This window comes from Anabrus simplex, chromosome 1 (genome assembly GCF_040414725.1).
Source record: "Anabrus simplex isolate iqAnaSimp1 chromosome 1, ASM4041472v1, whole genome shotgun sequence".
In the NCBI taxonomy this organism is placed as follows: Eukaryota; Metazoa; Arthropoda; class Insecta; order Orthoptera; family Tettigoniidae; genus Anabrus; species Anabrus simplex.
In genome coordinates this window covers 1636193782-1636218289 of record NC_090265.1, presented here as the reverse complement: position 1 = coordinate 1636218289, position 24508 = coordinate 1636193782, and the positions used below count along the sequence as shown (strand labels likewise).

The following is a 24508-nucleotide window of genomic DNA, read 5'->3' as shown; positions in this document are numbered from 1 at the left end:
TCCCCACGTGCTACGAACTCAAGACTTCCACTTCTTCTTGTTACTTGTAATATTGCCAAGGGCTGGCCCTTCTTGCTTCCTCGCTTACGTTTCAATTGCTCTACGTAGCGTTTGGGTTTCAGAACTCGTTCATCTCTCATCTCGTCTCTCCAGTTCACATGCTGTAGCTTCGAACCTCTGGTATCCCGACGTCTTCTTCTTAAACATGTCCCTCTTTGACTGGGAAGCCATCCATACTTAACTCGGCGCTGCTTGTTGCGTTGTCGTCTCTTGTATCGACCTGATGATCTCTTCCTTTCTGCTCCGTCCTCGGCTTTCATCTCGTCTTGCATATTCTCCATTTTTCCCTTGACGCTCCTGATTTCGCCGTTTACGTGGATATTGTCTCGCGTGATACTGGTCTCAACCTGATCAAGCCGCTCAACTATTCCCTCGACTTTCCTTTCATTCACTGCCTCTATCTCTGTTCGTTTTTCTTCTGCCTTATCCTCAAGATTTGTAAACTTATCCTCAGAGTCATTTGTACTGTTCATCACTTCACTACTCTCTGGACAATTCTGATCCATTTGCACTTTCGATTTAACTCCGAACCCTTTTAATCTGTCCTGTCTCAGTTCCTCTGTGAGCCTTCTTATCCCACTACTTGCTTCCCTCATATCTGCGAACTGCCGGTCTATCACCCCCGTTAGACTGTTCTTCATTTCCTCCCGATGCGCCTTTAATTCGTCCTTGATTTCCTTCCTCATCTCCCTAATTTGCGCACTGTTTTCCTCAATACTTCTCTTTAAATCGTCCTTCACGCTGACCATAATCTCCTCCATCAAAGCCCGCATGGCTTCACTATCCATGTCGCTATCCTTTGAGATGACAGGACCCCCCTCGCTAACGTCGGCGTCAACAAACCACAACAATATACAATTATTATTTATTTTAAAGGAAAAGATTCCTCTATCCAAACTTTACGTTCTTCCAGCTTCAAAAGGAAAATTTTACTTTAATCATCATTGCAAATTAAGCCTCAAAACGGCTATCATTGAAGCTGCCTAAACGCCTAACATCGTTAAGGTTCATGAAATTTATATAAGAAGGCAACGGGAAATTTCCGAAAATGATTATAATATTAGCCCTCAGATTCAGTTAATAAAGTTGCCGGTTGACCTGTGATTCTAAAATTGGGCTCGATTTTAAATACCAACACATGTGGTATAGTGCCAGTAAATCAACCCATGCCCTCAGCATTGAGGTCCTTCAAACACACAAAGTCATCAGAATCTCAAACTGAACCCATGAAATCAACCTACTGCCACTCGAAAAAGAAAAGTAGGCGTGAGGTTACCTCTTCTCATCCACGGTTATACTAACGTAAAATATATTTCCTAATAGCAGGTTGTTTGGTGAAGAAACACGCACCACTGGCTGATATCCGTGAATAAATAGGCACTAAGAAAAAGCCACTATTCACTTCAAACCTCACTTATGGGAAATTCATTTTATAGTTTCCCGGGATTCGAACTAATCCCCTTGAATTTTGGATACGCCCCTGCTTACGCGAATGTCATGGCTCTGCCCATATCATTGGATCATGACTGTGTTCTCATTCATAAAACGATTTAATATTGACATCAAGGTATCACTTATTCAACTATAATGAACTGGGCCTCGCGTGGAATTGTCAGAAGCAGACCTGGGTTACCAAATAATCGTGCCCACTCCTGGAAGCCGCACAAGTATGCCTTGCCTAATACATAACACAACACGCCCCTATCTTCGCATTGTTGTTGCGATAGGTGGGATAATTATGCGCCTATTAAACATGAAAATACGTCCATTAAACCGTAAAACATGTCCCACCTGGAGCGTCATTCTATATGGCAGGTAAAGTAAATATGCGCCCCTATTTAACAGTAAAACACGTCGGACGTTGGGCCGACATTTTATATGGCGCTATGGTACCCCTTTACGGAATTTCGGGCCACACGTTGCTCGGATACCATGTCTACTATGGCGCTAAATTTCCTAAATCTGGGTAGCCCTTATTTACGGACATATCGAGCCCCCACAGTTCACTTACGCCCTTTTATCTCGCACCACGTTGGACTGACATTTTAATATGGTGCACAACGTGTAAAAGTCATGTAGAATAAATATACGCGCCTATTTATCTAGCACCACGTTGGAAGCGCCATTTTTTAGTATGCACCCGTCCCTACGCCTAATGGCTCCGGCATGATATCTACAGGGCGTTAACGGGTTGGAATAAAACAAATAGGCGCTTAACAAGACTAAGCTTAAAGGCATACAGGGTAGGAGACGGATCATACCTAATTACAATGAGAACACATTCGGGTTAAAGTTTAGGTTAATACAAGTGGTTTATTAGGCCTTAATGATGATGATGGTAATGACGCATTTATATACAAATGAATTACATGGATTATTATCAATTGTTGTTGTTTGTTATCGACTTTTAGTCGTATGTGATGGATCCGAGTATTATCTATCGCAGAGCGATCCATTATGACGAGATTCGAACGGGAAAACACTTATCATAGACACTGAGGCTATGTGACATCATTGATCAATAGGATTAACATGCATGCAACGAATCTGAGCAATCCCTATACTAAACACACAACTATTCCCCAACGAAATACCACGAAGGAACTCAAAAAAATGTGGAACAAACGCCCGGGTTTGAACCGACCCTCACTTGTATACAATTCACCACCCCGATGGTCAACACCATCGGCAACTCAATATAATCACAACAAGATACATAAACCCTTAAAGAACACAAATTATATACAGTAAACACGTGAGACATCCAGCCTTCGGTTGAGCATTGGGGTACCAATGCCGCTGTCGGGAACTGAACTGACACCCCTTGGGATGGAAGTGGGACTCTGAAAACCCTAAGCTAGATTATACTCAAGTGTGTAATGACAGTAAGCTAACAAGTACTGGTAACAATCGCCGTGTCATTTATTAGCGACTACATCATTCTGGCGTGTTGAATATTTCATTATTGGGCGATTCTTCCGCCCTCATTCTCTTCAACTCAAGGCTCCCCCTTACACGAGCGAACGAGCATACAAAAAAAACCCAACATTTCTCCTCACTAGGTCAACTGCCCCAGCCCCTTTGCACGGCGGGTGGTCAGTGGCCTCGGCCTTCACAGGCATAACGCCCTTTCTTAACAAAACACCCCATCTCGGGGATCGTTCACTAATAAACTGAACTTCATTGTTCATTAAACAAAATTACATCGGCTCTCAATACTTCACTTCAATTCAACACACACATTCGTTTACAATATCATGATCCCGCGACGCGACAACGGTTTCTATGATACCAATACTTGCATGATTACCATAACTACAATTTATTATTATTATTATTATTATTATTATTATTATTATTATTATTATTATTATTATTGGGTTCATCATTACACCATCTCCCTACACGACTTACCTGGAAATTAGACCATACTGCGTGATCATAATTAACTTCCTCGTAATAACGGTGTAATTAATCCATATCTAAATCGTGATTTCTGATAAATCGTCACACGGTAATACAATTATAAATTAAATATTCCTCAATTTGCACTTAAATTGTGATAAGCCTGCCAATTAAAATCGTACACTTCCTATCTAAATATATGTCAGTGGAGGCCTGGGATGTCAGTTCCGAAGTCATATCTCGTAGTTCTGGGTGCTCACGGAATAAAATTACACTATTTACCAGCCATGCATTATCATCACTGGACTAACTACAACCTAACTTGAATTACTCTGAATTACTAACAATTAGTCTCCTGACGCATCAATAATTACAAATTTCCCCAAATAAAATGATTAAGTCAATCTACTACTGCATGCAAACTTATCGTATTACCCCTTTATTTACAATTGATTGCTCAGACGTGTTACTAATTAAATAAAGTAAATAGAAGCTACGTGTATCATGGTAGCACATCTACATTACTGAAGTTACAATCTTTAACATTATAGCGTCAGGTAATGATAACTGTTCCCCGCCCAATCTGATTACGTCATATTAATTATGATTTATACTCATCTCCATCTCGATGACCCGTTGTCAGCTCAGGGAGTCCATTGCTGGTTTAGTGCTGACCCATAGGCACCAAAGCAGTTACTGGAGGCACCATTCTTCTTTCCAACCGGGAGTCCATTGTTCTAGGTTGACGAAACCGCTGGCAGTATTCCTGAGGCACACAACACGTCACTATTTATTCCAAGATTTGTGTAGTTACATTCAGTGTGAACGTCCAGCCCCGATATCGGACCTCACTCCGCAATCCGCGATTCAGTATCGGATTCCGCGTACCTTTGTTACTACTCGACACAGTAGCGCCGTAGTAATAATAATAATATTATTACAAATTATATTTAATGTTCGCGACACGTCCCTGATCTTTAAAGTTTAGACAATAGCATCACGTCTATCCAATCTCTGCAATATTTACGCACAGTACGCGGTTTCACTTGTAAATTAAATTGAAATTCACTCAAACAAAAGATCGCTGGAAGCTCGACGGCACGTAGCTTCGCCGCCCGTAAGCCACAAATCCCGACTGACTCTTCTCCCTTCCTGCAGTAGTTTTTACTAGGGAGCGATACCCCTTCCACTAATTTGTGTAGCGCCTATTCCCGGCGTACTCGAGGTAAAATAGTACGGGTGGTCGGTGACCAGTATCTAGTTGGTGCGATTGAGACATAACCACTCAATTATCCTTCGGTGAATCTCTTTAAATTAATTAAAATATGTTCTGCTTCCCCTACCACACGGGGTGAAGTCCCTCCGTCGAGGACGTGTCATGAGACTAACCAGATGGCCCCAGTACTTTTCCACGCAGAAACAACACAGTATTCTTTCTTCTGCTGAAAGTTATCACGGAAGAGGACATTAAACACTCTAAATAAATGTCCCAGTAACATTTATCCCTTTTAAATCGGGAGATGATCCCCTAATTCGAGTTTTATTAATTTTCTACCTCGTAGGTAATTAAGTTGGCCAGTCCGATTCCAAGATGGCTCCTATATTCCGTTTCGAAAAAGTTAGTTTCCCCTCATTCTGTGAGCCTTGAGGAGGGATGTCTTCTCTCGAGTGATGTCACAGGGAATCCCCATTCGTAACCCCTCCCGGGTCTAAGTTGGCTTGGCTTCATCTGCGGGGCCCCCGCTACACAAAGGATAATACTGCGCAATAAGTCGCAGACAAAGAAATCTCGTCGAATAATTTTAAAATACACAATTTATCTATCTCAATGGTATGAATATTAATTAGTTCCGGTATGACCTCTATTAATGATATGAATATTAATCATTTTCAGCGTTCTTTCCCTTTAATAGCATTGCGTGCGTAATTACGGATATCGATATCAACCTAAGGTCCTTGGATCATGCCCCTGTCGGGTTCATATTCCCCTCTCCCCGAGAAGAAATGGGTACAGGCACTGGACACATTTCGTCGCTAAATATTCAATTGGCAATATCGATCTACAACTGTTTCCCAACCTTTGCTTTCTGGCGAAGTTCCTGGTTCTCTCTTTCCAAATAATATGCTATCTGACGCAATGCTTCTCTGTAGTTCTCCAGGTACTGACATTCTGGACATTCTTCATCCCCAAGATCTCTCTGTGAAAACAAATTCTCCAAATAATTGACTTCTTCGGCTTCCTCATTTGGTCCCGACTCTTCATCCGACACGTCACGTCGATCTTCTTCTCCGTCATCCTCAGCCTCTTCTTCGTCCGTTGCCCCAAGTTCTTCTGCGTTGTTCACTTCTTCTTGGATCTTGTCACGTTCGGGTAATTAATGTAATTCATCTGCTGCGCCGGGATGATAATATTTACAAATATTTACATACATAAGATGACCGCCGATAGGTTAGATCTGCCTTCGGTCGTCAGAACATCCTCCTGGATCCTCTGTACTCTCGTCAGTAACCTTCAGGTTCTTCCGGCTTGAGTCCCCACGTGCTACGAACTCAAGACTTCCACTTCTTCTTGTTACTTGTAATATTGCCAAGGGCTGGCCCTTCTTGCTTCCTCGCTTACGTTTCAATTGCTCTACGTAGCGTTTGGGTTTCAGAACTCGTTCATCTCTCATCTCGTCTCTCCAGTTCACATGCTGTAGCTTCGAACCTCTGGTATCCCGACGTCTTCTTCTTAAACATGTCCCTCTTTGACTGGGAAGCCATCCATACTTAACTCGGCGCTGCTTGTTGCGTTGTCGTCTCTTGTATCGACCTGATGATCTCTTCCTTTCTGCTCCGTCCTCGGCTTTCATCTCGTCTTGCATATTCTCCATTTTTCCCTTGACGCTCCTGATTTCGCCGTTTACGTGGATATTGTCTCGCGTGATACTGGTCTCAACCTGATCAAGCCGCTCAACTATTCCCTCGACTTTCCTTTCATTCACTGCCTCTATCTCTGTTCGTTTTTCTTCTGCCTTATCCTCAAGATTTGTAAACTTATCCTCAGAGTCATTTGTACTGTTCATCACTTCACTACTCTCTGGACAATTCTGATCCATTTGCACTTTCGATTTAACTCCGAACCCTTTTAATCTGTCCTGTCTCAGTTCCTCTGTGAGCCTTCTTATCCCACTACTTGCTTCCCTCATATCTGCGAACTGCCGGTCTATCACCCCCGTTAGACTGTTCTTCATTTCCTCCCGATGCGCCTTTAATTCGTCCTTGATTTCCTTCCTCATCTCCCTAATTTGCGCACTGTTTTCCTCAATACTTCTCTTTAAATCGTCCTTCACGCTGACCATAATCTCCTCCATCAAAGCCCGCATGGCTTCACTATCCATGTCGCTATCCTTTGAGATGACAGGACCCCCCTCGCTAACGTCGGCGTCAACAAACCACAACAATATACAATTATTATTTATTTTAAAGGAAAAGATTCCTCTATCCAAACTTTACGTTCTTCCAGCTTCAAAAGGAAAATTTTACTTTAATCATCATTGCAAATTAAGCCTCAAAACGGCTATCATTGAAGCTGCCTAAACGCCTAACATCGTTAAGGTTCATGAAATTTATATAAGAAGGCAACGGGAAATTTCCGAAAATGATTATAATATTAGCCCTCAGATTCAGTTAATAAAGTTGCCGGTTGACCTGTGATTCTAAAATTGGGCTCGATTTTAAATACCAACACATGTGGTATAGTGCCAGTAAATCAACCCATGCCCTCAGCATTGAGGTCCTTCAAACACACAAAGTCATCAGAATCTCAAACTGAACCCATGAAATCAACCTACTGCCACTCGAAAAAGAAAAGTAGGCGTGAGGTTACCTCTTCTCATCCACGGTTATACTAACGTAAAATATATTTCCTAATAGCAGGTTGTTTGGTGAAGAAACACGCACCACTGGCTGATATCCGTGAATAAATAGGCACTAAGAAAAAGCCACTATTCACTTCAAACCTCACTTATGGGAAATTCATTTTATAGTTTCCCGGGATTCGAACTAATCCCCTTGAATTTTGGATACGCCCCTGCTTACGCGAATGTCATGGCTCTGCCCATATCATTGGATCATGACTGTGTTCTCATTCATAAAACGATTTAATATTGACATCAAGGTATCACTTATTCAACTATAATGAACTGGGCCTCGCGTGGAAATGTCAGAAGCAGACCTGGGTTACCAAATAATCGTGCCCACTCCTGGAAGCCGCACAAGTATGCCTTGCCTAATACATAACACAACACGCCCCTATCTTCGCATTGTTGTTGCGATAGGTGGGATAATTATGCGCCTATTAAACATGAAAATACGTCCATTAAACCGTAAAACATGTCCCACCTGGAGCGTCATTCTATATGGCAGGTAAAGTAAATATGCGCCCCTATTTAACAGTAAAACACGTCGGACGTTGGGCCGACATTTTATATGGCGCTATGGTACCCCTTTACGGAATTTCGGGCCACACGTTGCTCGGATACCATGTCTACTATGGCGCTAAATTTCCTAAATCTGGGTAGCCCTTATTTACGGACATATCGAGCCCCCACAGTTCACTTACGCCCTTTTATCTCGCACCACGTTGGACTGACATTTTAATATGGTGCACAACGTGTAAAAGTCATGTAGAATAAATATACGCGCCTATTTATCTAGCACCACGTTGGAAGCGCCATTTTTTAGTATGCACCCGTCCCTACGCCTAATGGCTCCGGCATGATATCTACAGGGCGTTAACGGGTTGGAATAAAACAAATAGGCGCTTAACAAGACTAAGCTTAAAGGCATACAGGGTAGGAGACGGATCATACCTAATTACAATGAGAACACATTCGGGTTAAAGTTTAGGTTAATACAAGTGGTTTATTAGGCCTTAATGATGATGATGGTAATGACGCATTTATATACAAATGAATTACATGGATTATTATCAATTGTTGTTGTTTGTTATCGACTTTTAGTCGTATGTGATGGATCCGAGTATTATCTATCGCAGAGCGATCCATTATGACGAGATTCGAACGGGAAAACACTTATCATAGACACTGAGGCTATGTGACATCATTGATCAATAGGATTAACATGCATGCAACGAATCTGAGCAATCCCTATACTAAACACACAACTATTCCCCAACGAAATACCACGAAGGAACTCAAAAAAATGTGGAACAAACGCCCGGGTTTGAACCGACCCTCACTTGTATACAATTCACCACCCCGATGGTCAACACCATCGGCAACTCAATATAATCACAACAAGATACATAAACCCTTAAAGAACACAAATTATATACAGTAAACACGTGAGACATCCAGCCTTCGGTTGAGCATTGGGGTACCAATGCCGCTGTCGGGAACTGAACTGACACCCCTTGGGATGGAAGTGGGACTCTGAAAACCCTAAGCTAGATTATACTCAAGTGTGTAATGACAGTAAGCTAACAAGTACTGGTAACAATCGCCGTGTCATTTATTAGCGACTACATCATTCTGGCGTGTTGAATATTTCATTATTGGGCGATTCTTCCGCCCTCATTCTCTTCAACTCAAGGCTCCCCCTTACACGAGCGAACGAGCATACAAAAAAACCCCAACATTTCTCCTCACTAGGTCAACTGCCCCAGCCCCTTTGCACGGCGGGTGGTCAGTGGCCTCGGCCTTCACAGGCATAACGCCCTTTCTTAACAAAACACCCCATCTCGGGGATCGTTCACTAATAAACTGAACTTCATTGTTCATTAAACAAAATTACATCGGCTCTCAATACTTCACTTCAATTCAACACACACATTCGTTTACAATATCATGATCCCGCGACGCGACACCGGTTTCTATGATACCAATACTTGCATGATTACCATAACTACAATTTATTATTATTATTATTATTATTATTATTATTATTATTATTATTATTATTATTATTATTATTATTATTATTATTATTGGGTTCATCATTACACCATCTCCCTACACGACTTACCTGGAAATTAGACCATACTGCGTGATCATAATTAACTTCCTCGTAATAACGGTGTAATTAATCCATATCTAAATCGTGATTTCTGATAAATCGTCACACGGTAATACAATTATAAATTAAATATTCCTCAATTTGCACTTAAATTGTGATAAGCCTGCCAATTAAAATCGTACACTTCCTATCTAAATATATGTCAGTGGAGGCCTGGGATGTCAGTTCCGAAGTCATATCTCGTAGTTCTGGGTGCTCACGGAATAAAATTACACTATTTACCAGCCATGCATTATCATCACTGGACTAACTACAACCTAACTTGAATTACTCTGAATTACTAACAATTAGTCTCCTGACGCATCAATAATTACAAATTTCCCCAAATAAAATGATTAAGTCAATCTACTACTGCATGCAAACTTATCGTATTACCCCTTTATTTACAATTGATTGCTCAGACGTGTTACTAATTAAATAAAGTAAATAGAAGCTACGTGTATCATGGTAGCACATCTACATTACTGAAGTTACAATCTTTAACATTATAGCGTCAGGTAATGATAACTGTTCCCCGCCCAATCTGATTACGTCATATTAATTATGATTTATACTCATCTCCATCTCGATGACCCGTTGTCAGCTCAGGGAGTCCATTGCTGGTTTAGTGCTGACCCATAGGCACCAAAGCAGTTACTGGAGGCACCATTCTTCTTTCCAACCGGGAGTCCATTGTTCTAGGTTGACGAAACCGCTGGCAGTATTCCTGAGGCACACAACACGTCACTATTTATTCCAAGATTTGTGTAGTTACATTCAGTGTGAACGTCCAGCCCCGATATCGGACCTCACTCCGCAATCCGCGATTCAGTATCGGATTCCGCGTACCTTTGTTACTACTCGACACAGTAGCGCCGTAGTAATAATAATAATATTATTACAAATTATATTTAATGTTCGCGACACGTCCCTGATCTTTAAAGTTTAGACAATAGCATCACGTCTATCCAATCTCTGCAATATTTACGCACAGTACGCGGTTTCACTTGTAAATTAAATTGAAATTCACTCAAACAAAAGATCGCTGGAAGCTCGACGGCACGTAGCTTCGCCGCCCGTAAGCCACAAATCCCGACTGACTCTTCTCCCTTCCTGCAGTAGTTTTTACTAGGGAGCGATACCCCTTCCACTAATTTGTGTAGCGCCTATTCCCGGCGTACTCGAGGTAAAATAGTACGGGTGGTCGGTGACCAGTATCTAGTTGGTGCGATTGAGACATAACCACTCAATTATCCTTCGGTGAATCTCTTTAAATTAATTAAAATATGTTCTGCTTCCCCTACCACACGGGGTGAAGTCCCTCCGTCGAGGACGTGTCATGAGACTAACCAGATGGCCCCAGTACTTTTCCACGCAGAAACAACACAGTATTCTTTCTTCTGCTGAAAGTTATCACGGAAGAGGACATTAAACACTCTAAATAAATGTACTAAGAGGGGAACAGCTAAAGAATCTGTACTCGCACTCCCGTCTTCTAAGCCCCCGAACATATCCATGATTCTATTTTTTCCGTTTAACGGAGGAAAAGTACAAGTGCGAAGTTTTCCTTTTTGTATGGGTCAATGTTTGTAAGGAAGAAGGAATTTTTTCTTTCATAACTAAGTGAGACTAAACAAACTTTCAAAATGATTGTTGCCACCCGGGCTGAGTGGCTCAGACGGTTGAGGCCCTGGCCTTCTCACCCCATTTTGGCAGGTTCGATCCTGGCTCAGTCAGGTGGTATTTGAAGGTGCTCAAATACGTCAGCCACGTGTCGATAGATTTATTGACAGGTAAAAGTACTTCTCCGGGACACAATTCTGGCACCTCGGCGTCTGCGAAAACCATGAAAAGTAGTTAGTGGGACGTAAAACCAGTAAAACCAGTACGCCTAGTACATAATTATCACGATAAATATATTTTCAAATAGGGGAACGGAAATTACTGAACTCATTCGTCGTTACAATTAGTTCATCTGAGTCTTAAGGAACGTGATGGGGTGCTGCAATTGCACTTTATGGCACAGCGAGGAAAGCAATGGACAATTACCTCACTCCTCACCTTGCCTAGTACGCCACATTTTGGCGACCGCCATCGGTTTTTGCGGTTTCCCTATAACAGTGTAACCTTTGGCGGTTCCATTCTCGACCACGTACTACATGACCATCTCAACCACCACATTCAAGGAATAAATGAACGAGTGCACGTCTTACCCTTGGCGGGACGACTTACGAGTGCAGGGACTCCAAAATTACCAAATTCTTGATACCATGCACTGTACATCGATTACTAGAATGTGTCGATTATTAGAATGTAACGTTAACCATTTTACTTCAAGAAGTAAAATACGAGTAAAAATACATTTTGTGAAAAGTAACGATTACTCGTTGCAAGTAATTTGGTTACCTAGACTCAATTACTTCCCATTGGAATGGGATTCGCAGATCATCAGATGCGACCTCATATCTACACTCATGTTCATAAAGACTAGAACACCTTGAAGGGCAAGTGATATGAAGTCCATATTAACAGGACATGTGCATTAGTATCTTCTGAAAAAATGATTAGCATTTGAACCACTTCGATCCTCAGGTTCAAGGTCCACATCGATATATCGGCGCACCACCACCGACAGGTAAAATGTGCCTGCGGCTCTCGTTGTCGCTATAAACCGAAGGTAATGGATCAGTGTGACTTGAACATGCGTGCAGAATGCCTCGCAGACGTATGCAAGAACCGTACCGTCTAATAAGTGAGTTTGTTGGCATGAGAGAACATCATGCATCCACCGAGAAATTACTGCTCATGTGGGACGAAGTGTGTCGGCAGTACAACATTGTGTACAGAATGGTTCACAGAAGACGACGAGATGGGTCTGGTCGCACCACGCAGGCCAGCCCCCCGAGAGGATCGACACCTCATCCGAGTGGCATTGCAGGACAGATCTGCGTCCTCCTCGGCTCTGTCGCAACAGTGGAAAAGTGTAACACATCAGAAGTGACGGTCCGTCGCCGTTTATTACGATCTGGGTTACCGGCGCGTCGTCAACTTCTCCGCCTATCTTTGACTAATGTGCATAAACATGCTAGACTGCAATGGTGTATGGAACGACGTCACTGTGGATAGGTTCTGCTTGTTTGAAAATGATGGCCGCAGTGGGAGAGGCATAATATTGACTGCATTCGCTCAAGACATACAACGCCAACTCAAGGCCTTATGGTGTGGGGTGTTATGGGGTATAGCCACATATCACAGGTGGTGCGTGTCCAGGGCACTGTGATCGGTTTGACCTACGTAAATTACTTCCTGCGATCCGTAGCCATACCCTTTCTGCAAGACCCCTCAGACGCCATATATATATTTGCTATTTGCTTTACGTCGCACCGCCACAGATATGTCTTACGGCGACGATGGAATAGGAAAGGCCTAGGAATTGGAAAGAAGCTTCCGTGGCCTTAATTAAGGTACAGCCCCGGCATTTGCCTAGTGTTAAAATGGGAAACCACCGAAAATCATCTTCAGGGCTGCCGACAGACGCCATATTTCAGCAGGACAATGCGCGACCTCATGTTGTTGCAAGAACACATGCCTTCTTATTGTCAAATGATGTCAGACTGTTGCCTTGGCCTGCCCGATCACCGGATTTGTCGCCAATCGAAAATGTGTGGGATATGATGAAACGACGTGTGCGGCGCTGTGACCCAATGCTAACCACCAAAGATAAACTGCTGAACAAGGTGAATGCAACATGGATGGCTATACCCCAGGACGCCATGCGTCGATGCCTTCACGCATGGAACACGTTATCAGTACCCATGGAAGACCCAGTGCCTACTAGACAACAGGACACATGCTGAACCCAGGTGACTGAAATGCTAATCGTTTCTGCAGAACATACTAATGAACATGTCTTGTGAATATGAATTTCCTATCTCTAGTCTTTGAAGGTGTTCTGTTTCTTTATGAACATGAGTGTGGTGCCACTATTTTAAGTACATTTTCAGTTTATGTTTAATTTGAAGTTAAACATCTTGGTGTCCAACTCAGGAGAAACTAAGGAGAACAGTAAGACTATGTAGTATTATCATAGGAACACGCGAAAATGAGAAGATGTATGTAGCTAAGTAAAACTTTGCATGAGGAGGTATTCCAAACTCTATGACTTAGTTAAAGTCTAGGAGATACTTTAATATTGCAAGTAATCAGCTTCATTTTCCGTATCAAAGTCTAATCACAGAGAGTTACAATACTGAAAATCTTCCACCTTTTTGATAATTTTTATTTGCCTTTTAGCAAATTTTTATTTGTAAACAGTACATGTTTCGTTCTCACTTGGGAACATCTTCATCTGTTATTAAAGCTTAGGTGAATTGCTAAGTTTTTAAACATGTTATTTGCAAGTACATTGATTCTCTTAAAAACTACTAGAATACCAATTAAATTAAATGATATTAACACATTGTGGGGCTCATAATAAATAACAGCTTACCTGGAAGGAGTGAAAGAGAAAAAACATTCAACAACAATTTGAACAGTGTCATGAAGTCAATAATTTTTAAAACCTTTTAATCGGAAGACAAACAGACATTTTTAATGTAACAAAGTGAAATTTTTAACAACTATTCCAATGAATAGATATAGTTTTTAAGCTGACCAATTATGTAATCATCCAGTCTCATTTCATTAACACATTAACCCACATTGTTTTAATATCACTTAATTTAATTGGTATTCTAGTAGTTTTTAAGAGAATCAATGTACTGTACTTGCAAATAACGTGTTTAAAAACTTAGCAATTCACCTAAGCTTTAATAACAGCTGAAGATGTTCCCAAGTGAGAACGAAACATGTACTGTTTACAAATAAATATTTGCTAAAAGGCAAATAAAAAGTATCAAAAAGGTGGAAGATTTTCAATATTGTAACTCTCTGAGATTCTTTAATAGGCTAAATGTGCGTGACTATGAAAGATACGTCCAATAATTACGATATACGATATGTTAGCAAATTATCTATTAATTATTTGAGCACAAATTTCTTATTTTGGATATCTGTATTATTTTGTTTGATAAAGAACTAACCTTATGATTTTATTATGATTAAAATAAAGGAATACTCTCTCCTCTGTTTTTGGTCGTCTGTGATTCGGAGAAAATAATATTCTTCATTCATCATTAATGTTCCTTATGAGGAACTGAACTTGCCTTAAGCCATGTGGACGATGGTGAAGTGGGCCAAGAAGGATCAACAGATTCTATTATTCCTGAGTCTCTTTCCCTGGAGGGATTGTCTCCAGTCAATCCGGATGTTACCAGGGTTGTAGAGTAGTAGTTCAGTCCAAGGAAGTCGTAAGTTCCTGAAAAATGGTACAATAAAACAGATAGTTAATGTGAACAGAATTTCCCCAGTGTGCAGATATTCTTGCTACACTCACGTGCAAACAATAATAGTGAAATGTAGAATTTCATGTATCTCAATTCAAGACTAGATAGGGAAAATAACAGGGAATACAACTTTGGAGTGTTTGCTATCACCAAGTACGCGGTGTCAATGAAAGATAAATAATGATCTTCGACATGTTTGAGCATGTGACGATCTTATCACACCCTAAGCATCAATTTAGTGTGTAAGATGCATGGTACTGGAAAGGAGCCATCTGATTTTAGACAGAATGTAGTTATACCTATTCCGAAGAAAGTGAAGTGTGAAAACTACCGTGCCATTAATTTAGAACTTCACGCTTGCACAATTTTAGCATCTATTACTTTTCAGCAGAATGGAGAGACAAGTTGAAGCTGAGTAGGAAGAAGGTCAGTTTGGGTTCAGAATAAATGTAGGGACACGTAAAGCGAACCTGACTTTTCGTCTGACTTTAGAACATCACATTAAGAAGGACAAGTCTACGTACATGGTATTCGTAGATCTGGAAAACGCATTCGATACGCTCTAAGATTCTGAAGGTGATCGGGATGAGATACTGAGAAAGAAGGATTATCTATAGTATGTACAAAAATCACACCACAGTGATAAGAATCGAGGGCTTTGAAAAAGAAGTAGCAATCCAGAAAAGAGTGAGGCAAGGCTACAGTTTGTCCCCTCTCCTTTCCAATGTTTATAGAAAGCAGACGGTAAAGCAAATCAAAGAGGAATTTAGAAAGGAAATCAAAAGTCTGGGATTTGCTGATGACATTGCTATTTTATCTGAATCTGCAGAATATCTGAAGAAATTCCTGAGTCGTATAGACACGGTCTTCTTGGAAAATGAGCACAAGATGGCAATAAATGAATCCGAAACAAAAGTAATGGAATACAGTCGAACGAAGTTAGTTTTTTTTTTTTTTTACGATTTGGTTTATGTCACACCGACACAGATAGGGCTTACGGCAACGAGGATAGGAAAGGGCTTGGAGTGGGAAGGAAGCGACCATGGTCTTAACTAAGGTACAGCCCCAGCATTAATAATAATAATAATCGTATGGCCTCAGCTACCGTGTGCAGACATTTCGATTTGACGCCATCTGGCTGTCTGCTCGTCAATTTCGACGTTCCGTTTTACTCTAGGTCCACTAGATGGCAGACCGAGTAAACCGGATCTCTCTTGGGCGTCTATGGCTGAGGTTTAATGAATTTTGTCGGGTAAATACCAAATGTATCACCAGAGATCTTTTACATGCCAACATCGTACGACATGGAGTATCGAATGGACTTTTTTCCGCCCTTCAAAAATCCGACTACCTCTGCCGGGTTTGAACCCGCTATCTTGGGATCCGGAGGCCGACAGTCTACCACGGATCCACAGAGGCAGCATTACTCTGGTGTTAAAATGGGGAAACCATGGAAAACCATCTTCAGGGATGCCGACAGTGGGGTCCGAATTCACTATCACCCGAATACAAGCTGATACCTACGTGACCCAAACCACGCAGCCAGTTCTTCAGTGAACGAAGTTAATGCAAGACATATCAGATTAGGAAATGAAGTCTTAGGCCCTCTGCACACGGAGCTACTCATTAGAAACGTGGCTGGTTTGTAACCGGGGTCACAAACTGGTTAGTAACTGGATAGTGACTCGGCTCCACACACGAAGCTACTGTACGGTGACGGATTCTTCCTGATTAGCCATTTGTAAAGTTCGGTGCGGACTCGCTAGATCGCTTCTCAACTTTGCTAGAATGTCAACCACTGACTCAAGTGACGAAGAAGACATGATCGTGTTTCATTATTTCGGGGAAAAAATAGAAGAAGGTATTGAGTTCACCCATATCTTGAAAAGAACATCCTCTGCAGATTATTCATAGCAGTAAAGGGGTTCGAACAAACGGATGCTAAATTCATTTCTTTTTGTCGTATGATCAAACACAGTTATATGAACTTGGTGCAGCTTATTGCGCCTGCCATTCGACAGCGAAATACAAATATGAGGGAATGTGTGAGTGCTGAGGAAAGAGTGCTAATAACTCTCAGGTAAGAAAAGTGAACTTTATTTTTACAAAAAATTTAAAAACTTAGAAAATAATTCCATGCTTTCGCCGTAATGTCCTTTCTTGCGTAATCCTTCAGGGTACAATTGTAAAGTACGGGGTGTTTTTCAGTTTCTCCCACTAACTTTATGTTGAAAACTTGTTCGCTCGCCATCGCAAAAGGGCACTTGATCTCTGGGGGAACTGAGAAACTAAACTCGCTTGTGACTGGCTCCGCGAGTGACCTGGAACTGATTACAAACTAGTTACTAACAGATAACTAACTGGTAGCGCCGTGTGTGGCTTTCCATTGAAATACACAGGAAGTGACACTCAAGTAATCAGCCGGAAACTTCAGTTACCAATCAATTACTAATGAGTAGCTCCGTGTGTAGATGGCCTTAGAGGAAGTATATGAAATCTTTCCTTGGGTGGTAACGATGACAGACGTAAGGAGGACATACAATGCAGACTTACACAGGCAAGGTAGGCCTTTCTTAAGAATAGAACTTTGCTCACTTCGAGCTTTCATATAGGAATTAGAAGGACGCTTTTGAAGACTTTCGACTGGAGCGTGGCACTAAATGGATATTAGACGTGGGCAATAACTAGCTCAGAAAGAAAGAGATGTTACAGAAGAATGCTGATGATGAGATGGGTGCATCGAATCGTGAATAAAGTTATACTGAATCAAATTGTGAGAGGAAAATGATTTGTATACATTAACCAGTAGAAGGGATAGAAAAAACGATGGAACACATCTTAAGACACCCAGAACTTGTTCAGTTAATTTATGAGGGAAATATAGGCGGTAAGAACGGTAGGGGTAGAACAAGCCATATATGAAAGTTTAGAGTAGACATGGAAATGAAAAGGTTAGCGCAGGGTAGGGGTACGGAAGGCTGCATCAAACCAGTATATGAATTGATGTTCCAAACAACAACAACAACAACAACAACAATAATTATCCTTCATACAACAATAAATTCTTCACAACCCACCACCTGAGCAATGCCTTTAATTTCGTGTCCTCACACCATGACAGAAATTCCCAAGCATTGTAAAATCACCATCACCATCATCCTCCTCCTTTCCCTTTATCCAGCTCCTTCCGGGTCGGGGCACTTCTCCACCTTCCTCTCTCCTTCCACTGTTCCTCTTACATTATTTTTTCCCTGTCCAGGTTTGTTTCTTTTTGCACTCCTCTTTATCGAATCGATCCACCTTGTTCTAGGCCTTTCTCTCGCTCTCTTTCCCACTGAACTTCATATCCATCATCTGCTTTGGTATTCTTTCCTCCTCCGTCCTCTTTACATGTACAATCCATCTTCGTTTACTCCTACCAGTTCCCTTATTTAGGTTTTTCACTCCAACCTCCTTTCTCACATTTTGGCTTCTCAATCTGTTTTTACTATCATACTTCTTAGGTATTTCATTTTACTGGCTTGAATTCTACTCTCCTCCTTACTTGCCATTGTCCAGTTCTCAGTCGCATAAGTCAATATGGGTGCAGAATACAGTTTGTATATTATCTCTTTACATGCCCTTGTTCCAGATAAGGTTTCTTACACTCTTATGGAATGCATTGCCCTGTTGCACCCTCTTGCTAGTCTCCATGTCCAGCCTTGTATTCTGCATTAATTCATTCCCTAGGTACTTGAAACTGTCAACAATTTCAAGGTTTTGACCACCAATTTTCACAATGCCTTTGCCTTGTCTTTCTCCTTCTCATATCACAATGGTCCTTATATTGTCTGCGCTGATTTTCACACCATTCTTTCGTATTTTCCTTTTCAGTGCATTGCCTTGTTCTTGTACTATTTTGCTGTTTGTTCTCCAGACCATAATTTCGTCTACAATACCACCATCCTTGGACTATTGACACAGAGAAATACCACGTTCACCAACCATTTCACAGTTTTCGCATCTCATGAATGGAAGAACATTCGTGAGAATATCAGAGCTATATGAAGAAGAAACGCTTTCAGAGAAGGAGGGTTGGAGTCCTTGTATTACTAGATTTTCTTTCTAATTAGATGGTAGAAGTTCAGTTACGAATGTCTTCGAATGTTAACTGACACACTGTGTTGCTCCTCAAAGAAGTGTCTCAATAAACTGTACTGAATACAAGAAAATCTGCAAGGAATAATAGGAATGTGTGAGTCACCTCTAATGTACTCGACCATCTCCTTGCTGAAGACAGGCAGACGAGAGCGAGTTCTTCCTTCAGCCTTGCTGTTGTTGTCGATACGTTCTCGCAGTAGAGGAGGGTAGTCACCTTCGGTGCTGAAAATGGGATGAGCGAAGAGTCCAAACTACAATCAATAAAAAAATGAACGGCTAGTAAACCTTTAAATATCCGATAAAAGGCTTCACCTGTATAAATAAAATTATAATTTTCTTCACCTTAAGTGTTTTATTTCTGATTAGAAATATACAAGTCAAAGGTATGTACAATTCGACTATTGTATGTCTGTTTATTTGATTGATTGATTGATTGATTGATTGATTGATTGATTGATTGATTGATTGATTGATTGATTGATTGATTGATTGATTGATTGATTGATTGATTGATTGATTGATTGATTGATTGATTGATTGATTGATTGATTGATTGATTGATTGATTGATACAACATAACGAAAAATGGCAGAACATAATTTCTCGAAACTTGGCAGGCCTAATTAGATTCACAGCTGGGCTCTGAACTAGGCTATACACGTGATCGGAAACAACGTGAACAGGATATATGAGTATTACAGAGCTTCTCATGCTAATAAATAATTTGAAAGAAATAATTCGATATCTCGCAACGTTGTCATTTTATCAGCTGCTCAAGTTAGCCAATCAGATTTTTTTTTTTTTTTTTTTTACTTTTACAATTGGATTTATGTCGCACCAACACAGACAGGTCTTACGGCGACGATGGGAGACGAAAGATCTAGGAGTGAGAAGGAAGCGGTCGTGGCCTCAATCATGGTACAGCCCCAGCATTTGCCTGGTGTGGAAATGGGAAATCACGGAAAACCATATTCAGGGCTGCCGACACTGGGGTTCGAACCCACTATCTCCCGGATGCAAGCTCACAGCTGTGCAGCCCTAACTGTAGGGCCGACTTGGCCGGTCCAATCCGATCTGTTCGCGGGCAAATTCAGATGTGCTTGGCGAGGCGGTGTTGTTAAATCTGTACTAGACTTAAGACCGGCTCGAGAACCATGCCGCGAATTCATCATCAAACACAAAGACACCGCTGTTTTCAGCCAGTGTCACCGTAGCGTGCTTGCTATGGCGCGATCCTATCAGCTCCCCTGGAGAAGTTTTATTCTTCGTCATCGTTTCCGATTAATTATCTTCTTCCAATAAATTCACTCCTGTCTGTGGAATGTACTTTCGATGATTGGACAGACCAATCCTAGCATGGAACAAATGTTCACGCAGATTGTAGAATATTGTTAAAGAAGGGCGTGGTTGTGCTGCACGGAGTTTTCGTCCTTGTCTCCTGGCCTCTTCACATCTGCGCCGTTGCCCTTCAACCGGATTGACAGCAACAGGGATGGTCCGGCGCCAAACTGAACGGTCCTGAGCAAGCGTGTCCCAGACTTGCGGATTGAGCCTTTGATTGATTTTGAGAATCTGCCCATACTTCCATCGTCCCTCATAATGGCGAACATTTTTTCTCTCGGTACTCTGTCATATGGCTTATCTATATCTCATACATATCCTAAAGGCAAGGCCTTGTCGCTGCAACCACATTTTCCTCTCCTCTGCTGAGCGTTTCAGGTCAACATTTTTTTTTTTCAAATTCAGCCTGTCCATCATGGAATCCAGATACTTCTTCCTCGGCCTTCATCTTCCCTTCCTACCCAGAACTTTTCCTTCCAGCTGAGTCGTGAGGAATGTGTTATGTCGAAGTGTGTGGCCAAGGAATTTGATTTTCCCATTTTCTATAGTATTGATCAATTCCCTTGTTTCGTCTATTGCCTTAAAGGACCCTATTGTTTGACTTTTTCTCTGTCCAACTAATTTTCAGCATCCTCCTCTATATCCACATTTCCATTGCTTCCAGGCGTTTTATATTGTTTTGCTGAGACCCATGTTTCGCAACCATTATCTTACATTTATGGGAAACTTAACAAATACTTAAAAAAAAAAGAAATCCTGTTTTGATCCCTGTAATATATGTATGCCACTGTATATTAGTTACTATTTTTATTATTGTTAATGAATACATCGCAATTGGGAAATATTCCGATGACAATGATCACTTATGATCATAAAGTAAAGAAAAAACATAACTACCCAACAACAACAACTAAAACAACACGAGTGCAACAAGTGATTCCATGGGAAGAAAATATTACAAGAAAAACTACTAGTTCAATATCCTAAATCCATCATTGTCATATACAAATTCACACGCACTGTACCTTAAGTATTTCAAAGTTTTACACTATGACTTGCAGCAGATTGAGCGGCCCAATGACTGACTGTAAATACAGCACGTTCCTTAAATCCATACGTAACTTAAATAATTCAGATGCCTTAATACTAGAATTTACAGTGGGTTGAGCGCTGTATTAAATTGTGATACCATCACATATAAATTTACACATAATTTACAGAATGCTTGAGTCTATCCTTGATGCATCTTACATTTGTGGGAAAAGGCTCTAAGACAGCTGCAGGTAAAGCATTCCAATCATCAATTCACCGATTTACAAACGGATATTTATCATAATTTTCTGCGATCCAATTTTTTTACTTACCGAGCTCGATAGCTGCAGTCGCTTAAGTGCGGCCAGTATCCAGTATTCGGGAGATAGTAGGTTCGAACCCCACTGTCGGCAGCCCTGAAAATGGTTTTCTGTGGTTTCCCATTTTCACACCAGGAAAATGCTGGGGCTCTACCTTAATTAAGGGGATACGGAACGGTTAAAATGGTCAAAAATATCGTTTTTTATATTTTTATATAAATCTCTGAAGTCTGCTCTTTAAAATGATGTATAATACATTATAGTTTAACAATTAAAAGTTGCCCCAATTTAAATTAAACTTGCGCTAACAATGAGAAAATCATATGTGTGGAAAGTTTTAACTGCAGTTTTCTCAGTTTCCAATTTTTTCAAATGTATGTTCGTTTTTTTAGGTGACTATTTATCACAGAGCTGTGTAATTTTCATCATTAATTTGTCCCATATTGCTTAACATTTTAACGGAGGGATTTCCTGATTTATATAAAACTGTTTGAGATTTGGCTGTTTTTTAGGAAAAAACATTCTATTTATTGACTGTATAAAAAAATATGTGTCTGAGTCCCCTTAAGTCCAATTACAAAAATGCTCCGTCAGCATGTCAAATAAGGTTTGAGTAAAATGTGACATAAATTTCATTTTCATAACTTTATTAGATCCTGAGAAAAAGGAACATGAATTAAACAAATTTAACATTGGTAAGATAGGCGGCTCCGTATCCCCTTAAGGCCACGGCCCCTTCCTTCCCACTCCTAGCCCTTCCCTGTCCCATCGTCGCCATAAGACATATCTGTGTCCGTGCGACGTAAAGCAACTAGCAAAAAAAAAACCTTTTTTACTTTATGTGGATGCTCTGTGAAATGATATACTGTATAGCCTCCTGCACATCCCGGATATCCCTGAACTACCATATCCAGTTTAGAGAAATTCCGGTTCAGCCATTTTGCCGTGTTAACATAACAGATAGACTGAGAAAAATTTAACTCATCCGACCATCGAACTTTATATACCTTATTCGAGAGAGACAAGAAATATGAGACAAACAAAGTGCTTTATTTATGTGGATTGGAAACAAAATATGAAGTGCGCGTACTTACGTCAAACTGCATAGCTCGGTCGGCAGCAGCGATGTCCTCTGTCGAGTTCGTCAGTGGTTCATGCCAGTCAGTGTTTAGGGCGATGGACACCTTCCCTGCAATTACAAAGTCACTTCACTGTTTTACTGGCGCTAGAATGAAACTGTTATCACATTCGCTGTTCAGTTTTAAAATACCCTTGAAATACTGACAAATAAAAGTGAAGTAAGACAACTCCCTTCGGAATTCTGTTTTGTTAATCTTGGTAGCAGGAGTTTTCCAAGTTCATGAGGGGCGCGATAAATGGGACTTGAAACTCTGACCATTCACTAAATACCATACACGGCATTTTTAAGGAACGTAGCTGACCTTAGATCCCTATATAACGCTGTTAACGGTTTATTTCGTTCTCCCGAACCAGCTTCCTTCCTTTCACTACATGTCCCCACTCGCAAAACCAGGATAATATTCCACACCCTCTTATTCCGTATTTCCGCCTCTCTCTCGTTCAAAGAACTTAACTCGTTATGTTCTTATCTTAATTGATTCTTCCCTAACCTAACCTAGCTCATTTCCTTGATATTCCTTTCTTCTCTGCTCTTTTCTGTCGCCTCTATTGTACGTAATGTCATAGTTATATTTTGCTGTACTATACCGTTACTTATGTGTTATATCTGTATTTATTTTGCTGTGCCCAGCCTATAAGTACTTCTTTTCGTTTTACTTTCAATCTTTAATTTTACTCGTTCTTTTGCCTTTATGTTTTATTGTTAATTGTTGTTGTACCGGGCGGTACACCTCCACGGCGCAAGTTCAAATGTTGCGCCAATTGAAACTCCTCTACAGGAGAAGCTCTGGACTTTACAACTGAACTAGTTCTACGGTTTATCGGAAGATGTCACTGAGTGTTTTTGATTTAATTTTGTTTTTCATGGATCAAGAAGTGTGGACATTCTCTAACAGATGTCTCTACAAAAAACTATGGTAATACACTCTGGTGTAATGGAATGAACTTTCCTGAAGAAATTTAGTATTCATAAGTTTTGTTTTTACTATATTTTGTTCTGTTATCTTTGGGTTGGCAATATTAATCCTTCCTTCCGCCAGGTTTGAACTTAGCCAATCCTGAATTTCTTTAATTTATTTCCAACCAATCATGTATGTCTTCTTCGACATAGATATGTTGCTCTAAGCTATCCAATAAAATTGAGGGGGTGTGTCTACTCATTCCTGAAAGGTCTCGAATTTTCCACGAGGGTATAAAAACGGCTGATTTTCTTGTCTCGGTGCCACTTCAGTAACATCTAACTTAGTGTGTGGATATGTAGCAGGGGGCGGGAAGCGCCTCTTTCTTCAAGCAGCAGTTCTTCTACAAGGTAATGGCCTTTTAACATCGTTATTTCTTGCTAGCTCAGCAGTCTAACTCTCGGGGAAGGTTCGAAACCTTTAATATGTAACCCACCTTTTTAAAATATAAATTCCTTTTCAGTCTATGTAAAAACTACAAATCTCTTTAACTGTAAAGCGGGGATAGAGAGTGCTTTACCCTCTCGAACTTCCCTTCATTTGGAAATTGAGGTGACTACGTTTTCATAACCGTTTCTTCTCTTCCTTAATGTATTAAAGTTCTCATACGGGTCACCTCCCTAGCTTGGGATTAGCCCCTGTGTACCGGCCTAGAGCCACTTAGGTTTTA

General features: G+C 40.8%; 1 protein-coding gene across 1 annotated transcript in view; it reads right to left on the bottom strand.

The window, feature by feature from the left end:
* LOC136881376 (myrosinase 1) overlaps positions 1–24508 on the bottom strand; it is a 71843-nt gene that overhangs the window by 13514 nt on the left and 33821 nt on the right. The window contains exons 6-8 of the mRNA XM_067154148.2: positions 22834–22928; positions 19150–19297; positions 14727–14878 (exon numbers count right to left, since the gene is read on the bottom strand). Coding sequence (XP_067010249.2) covers positions 14727–14878; positions 19150–19297; positions 22834–22928 — 395 coding nt within the window. The remainder of the gene's footprint in view (positions 1–14726; positions 14879–19149; positions 19298–22833; positions 22929–24508) is intronic.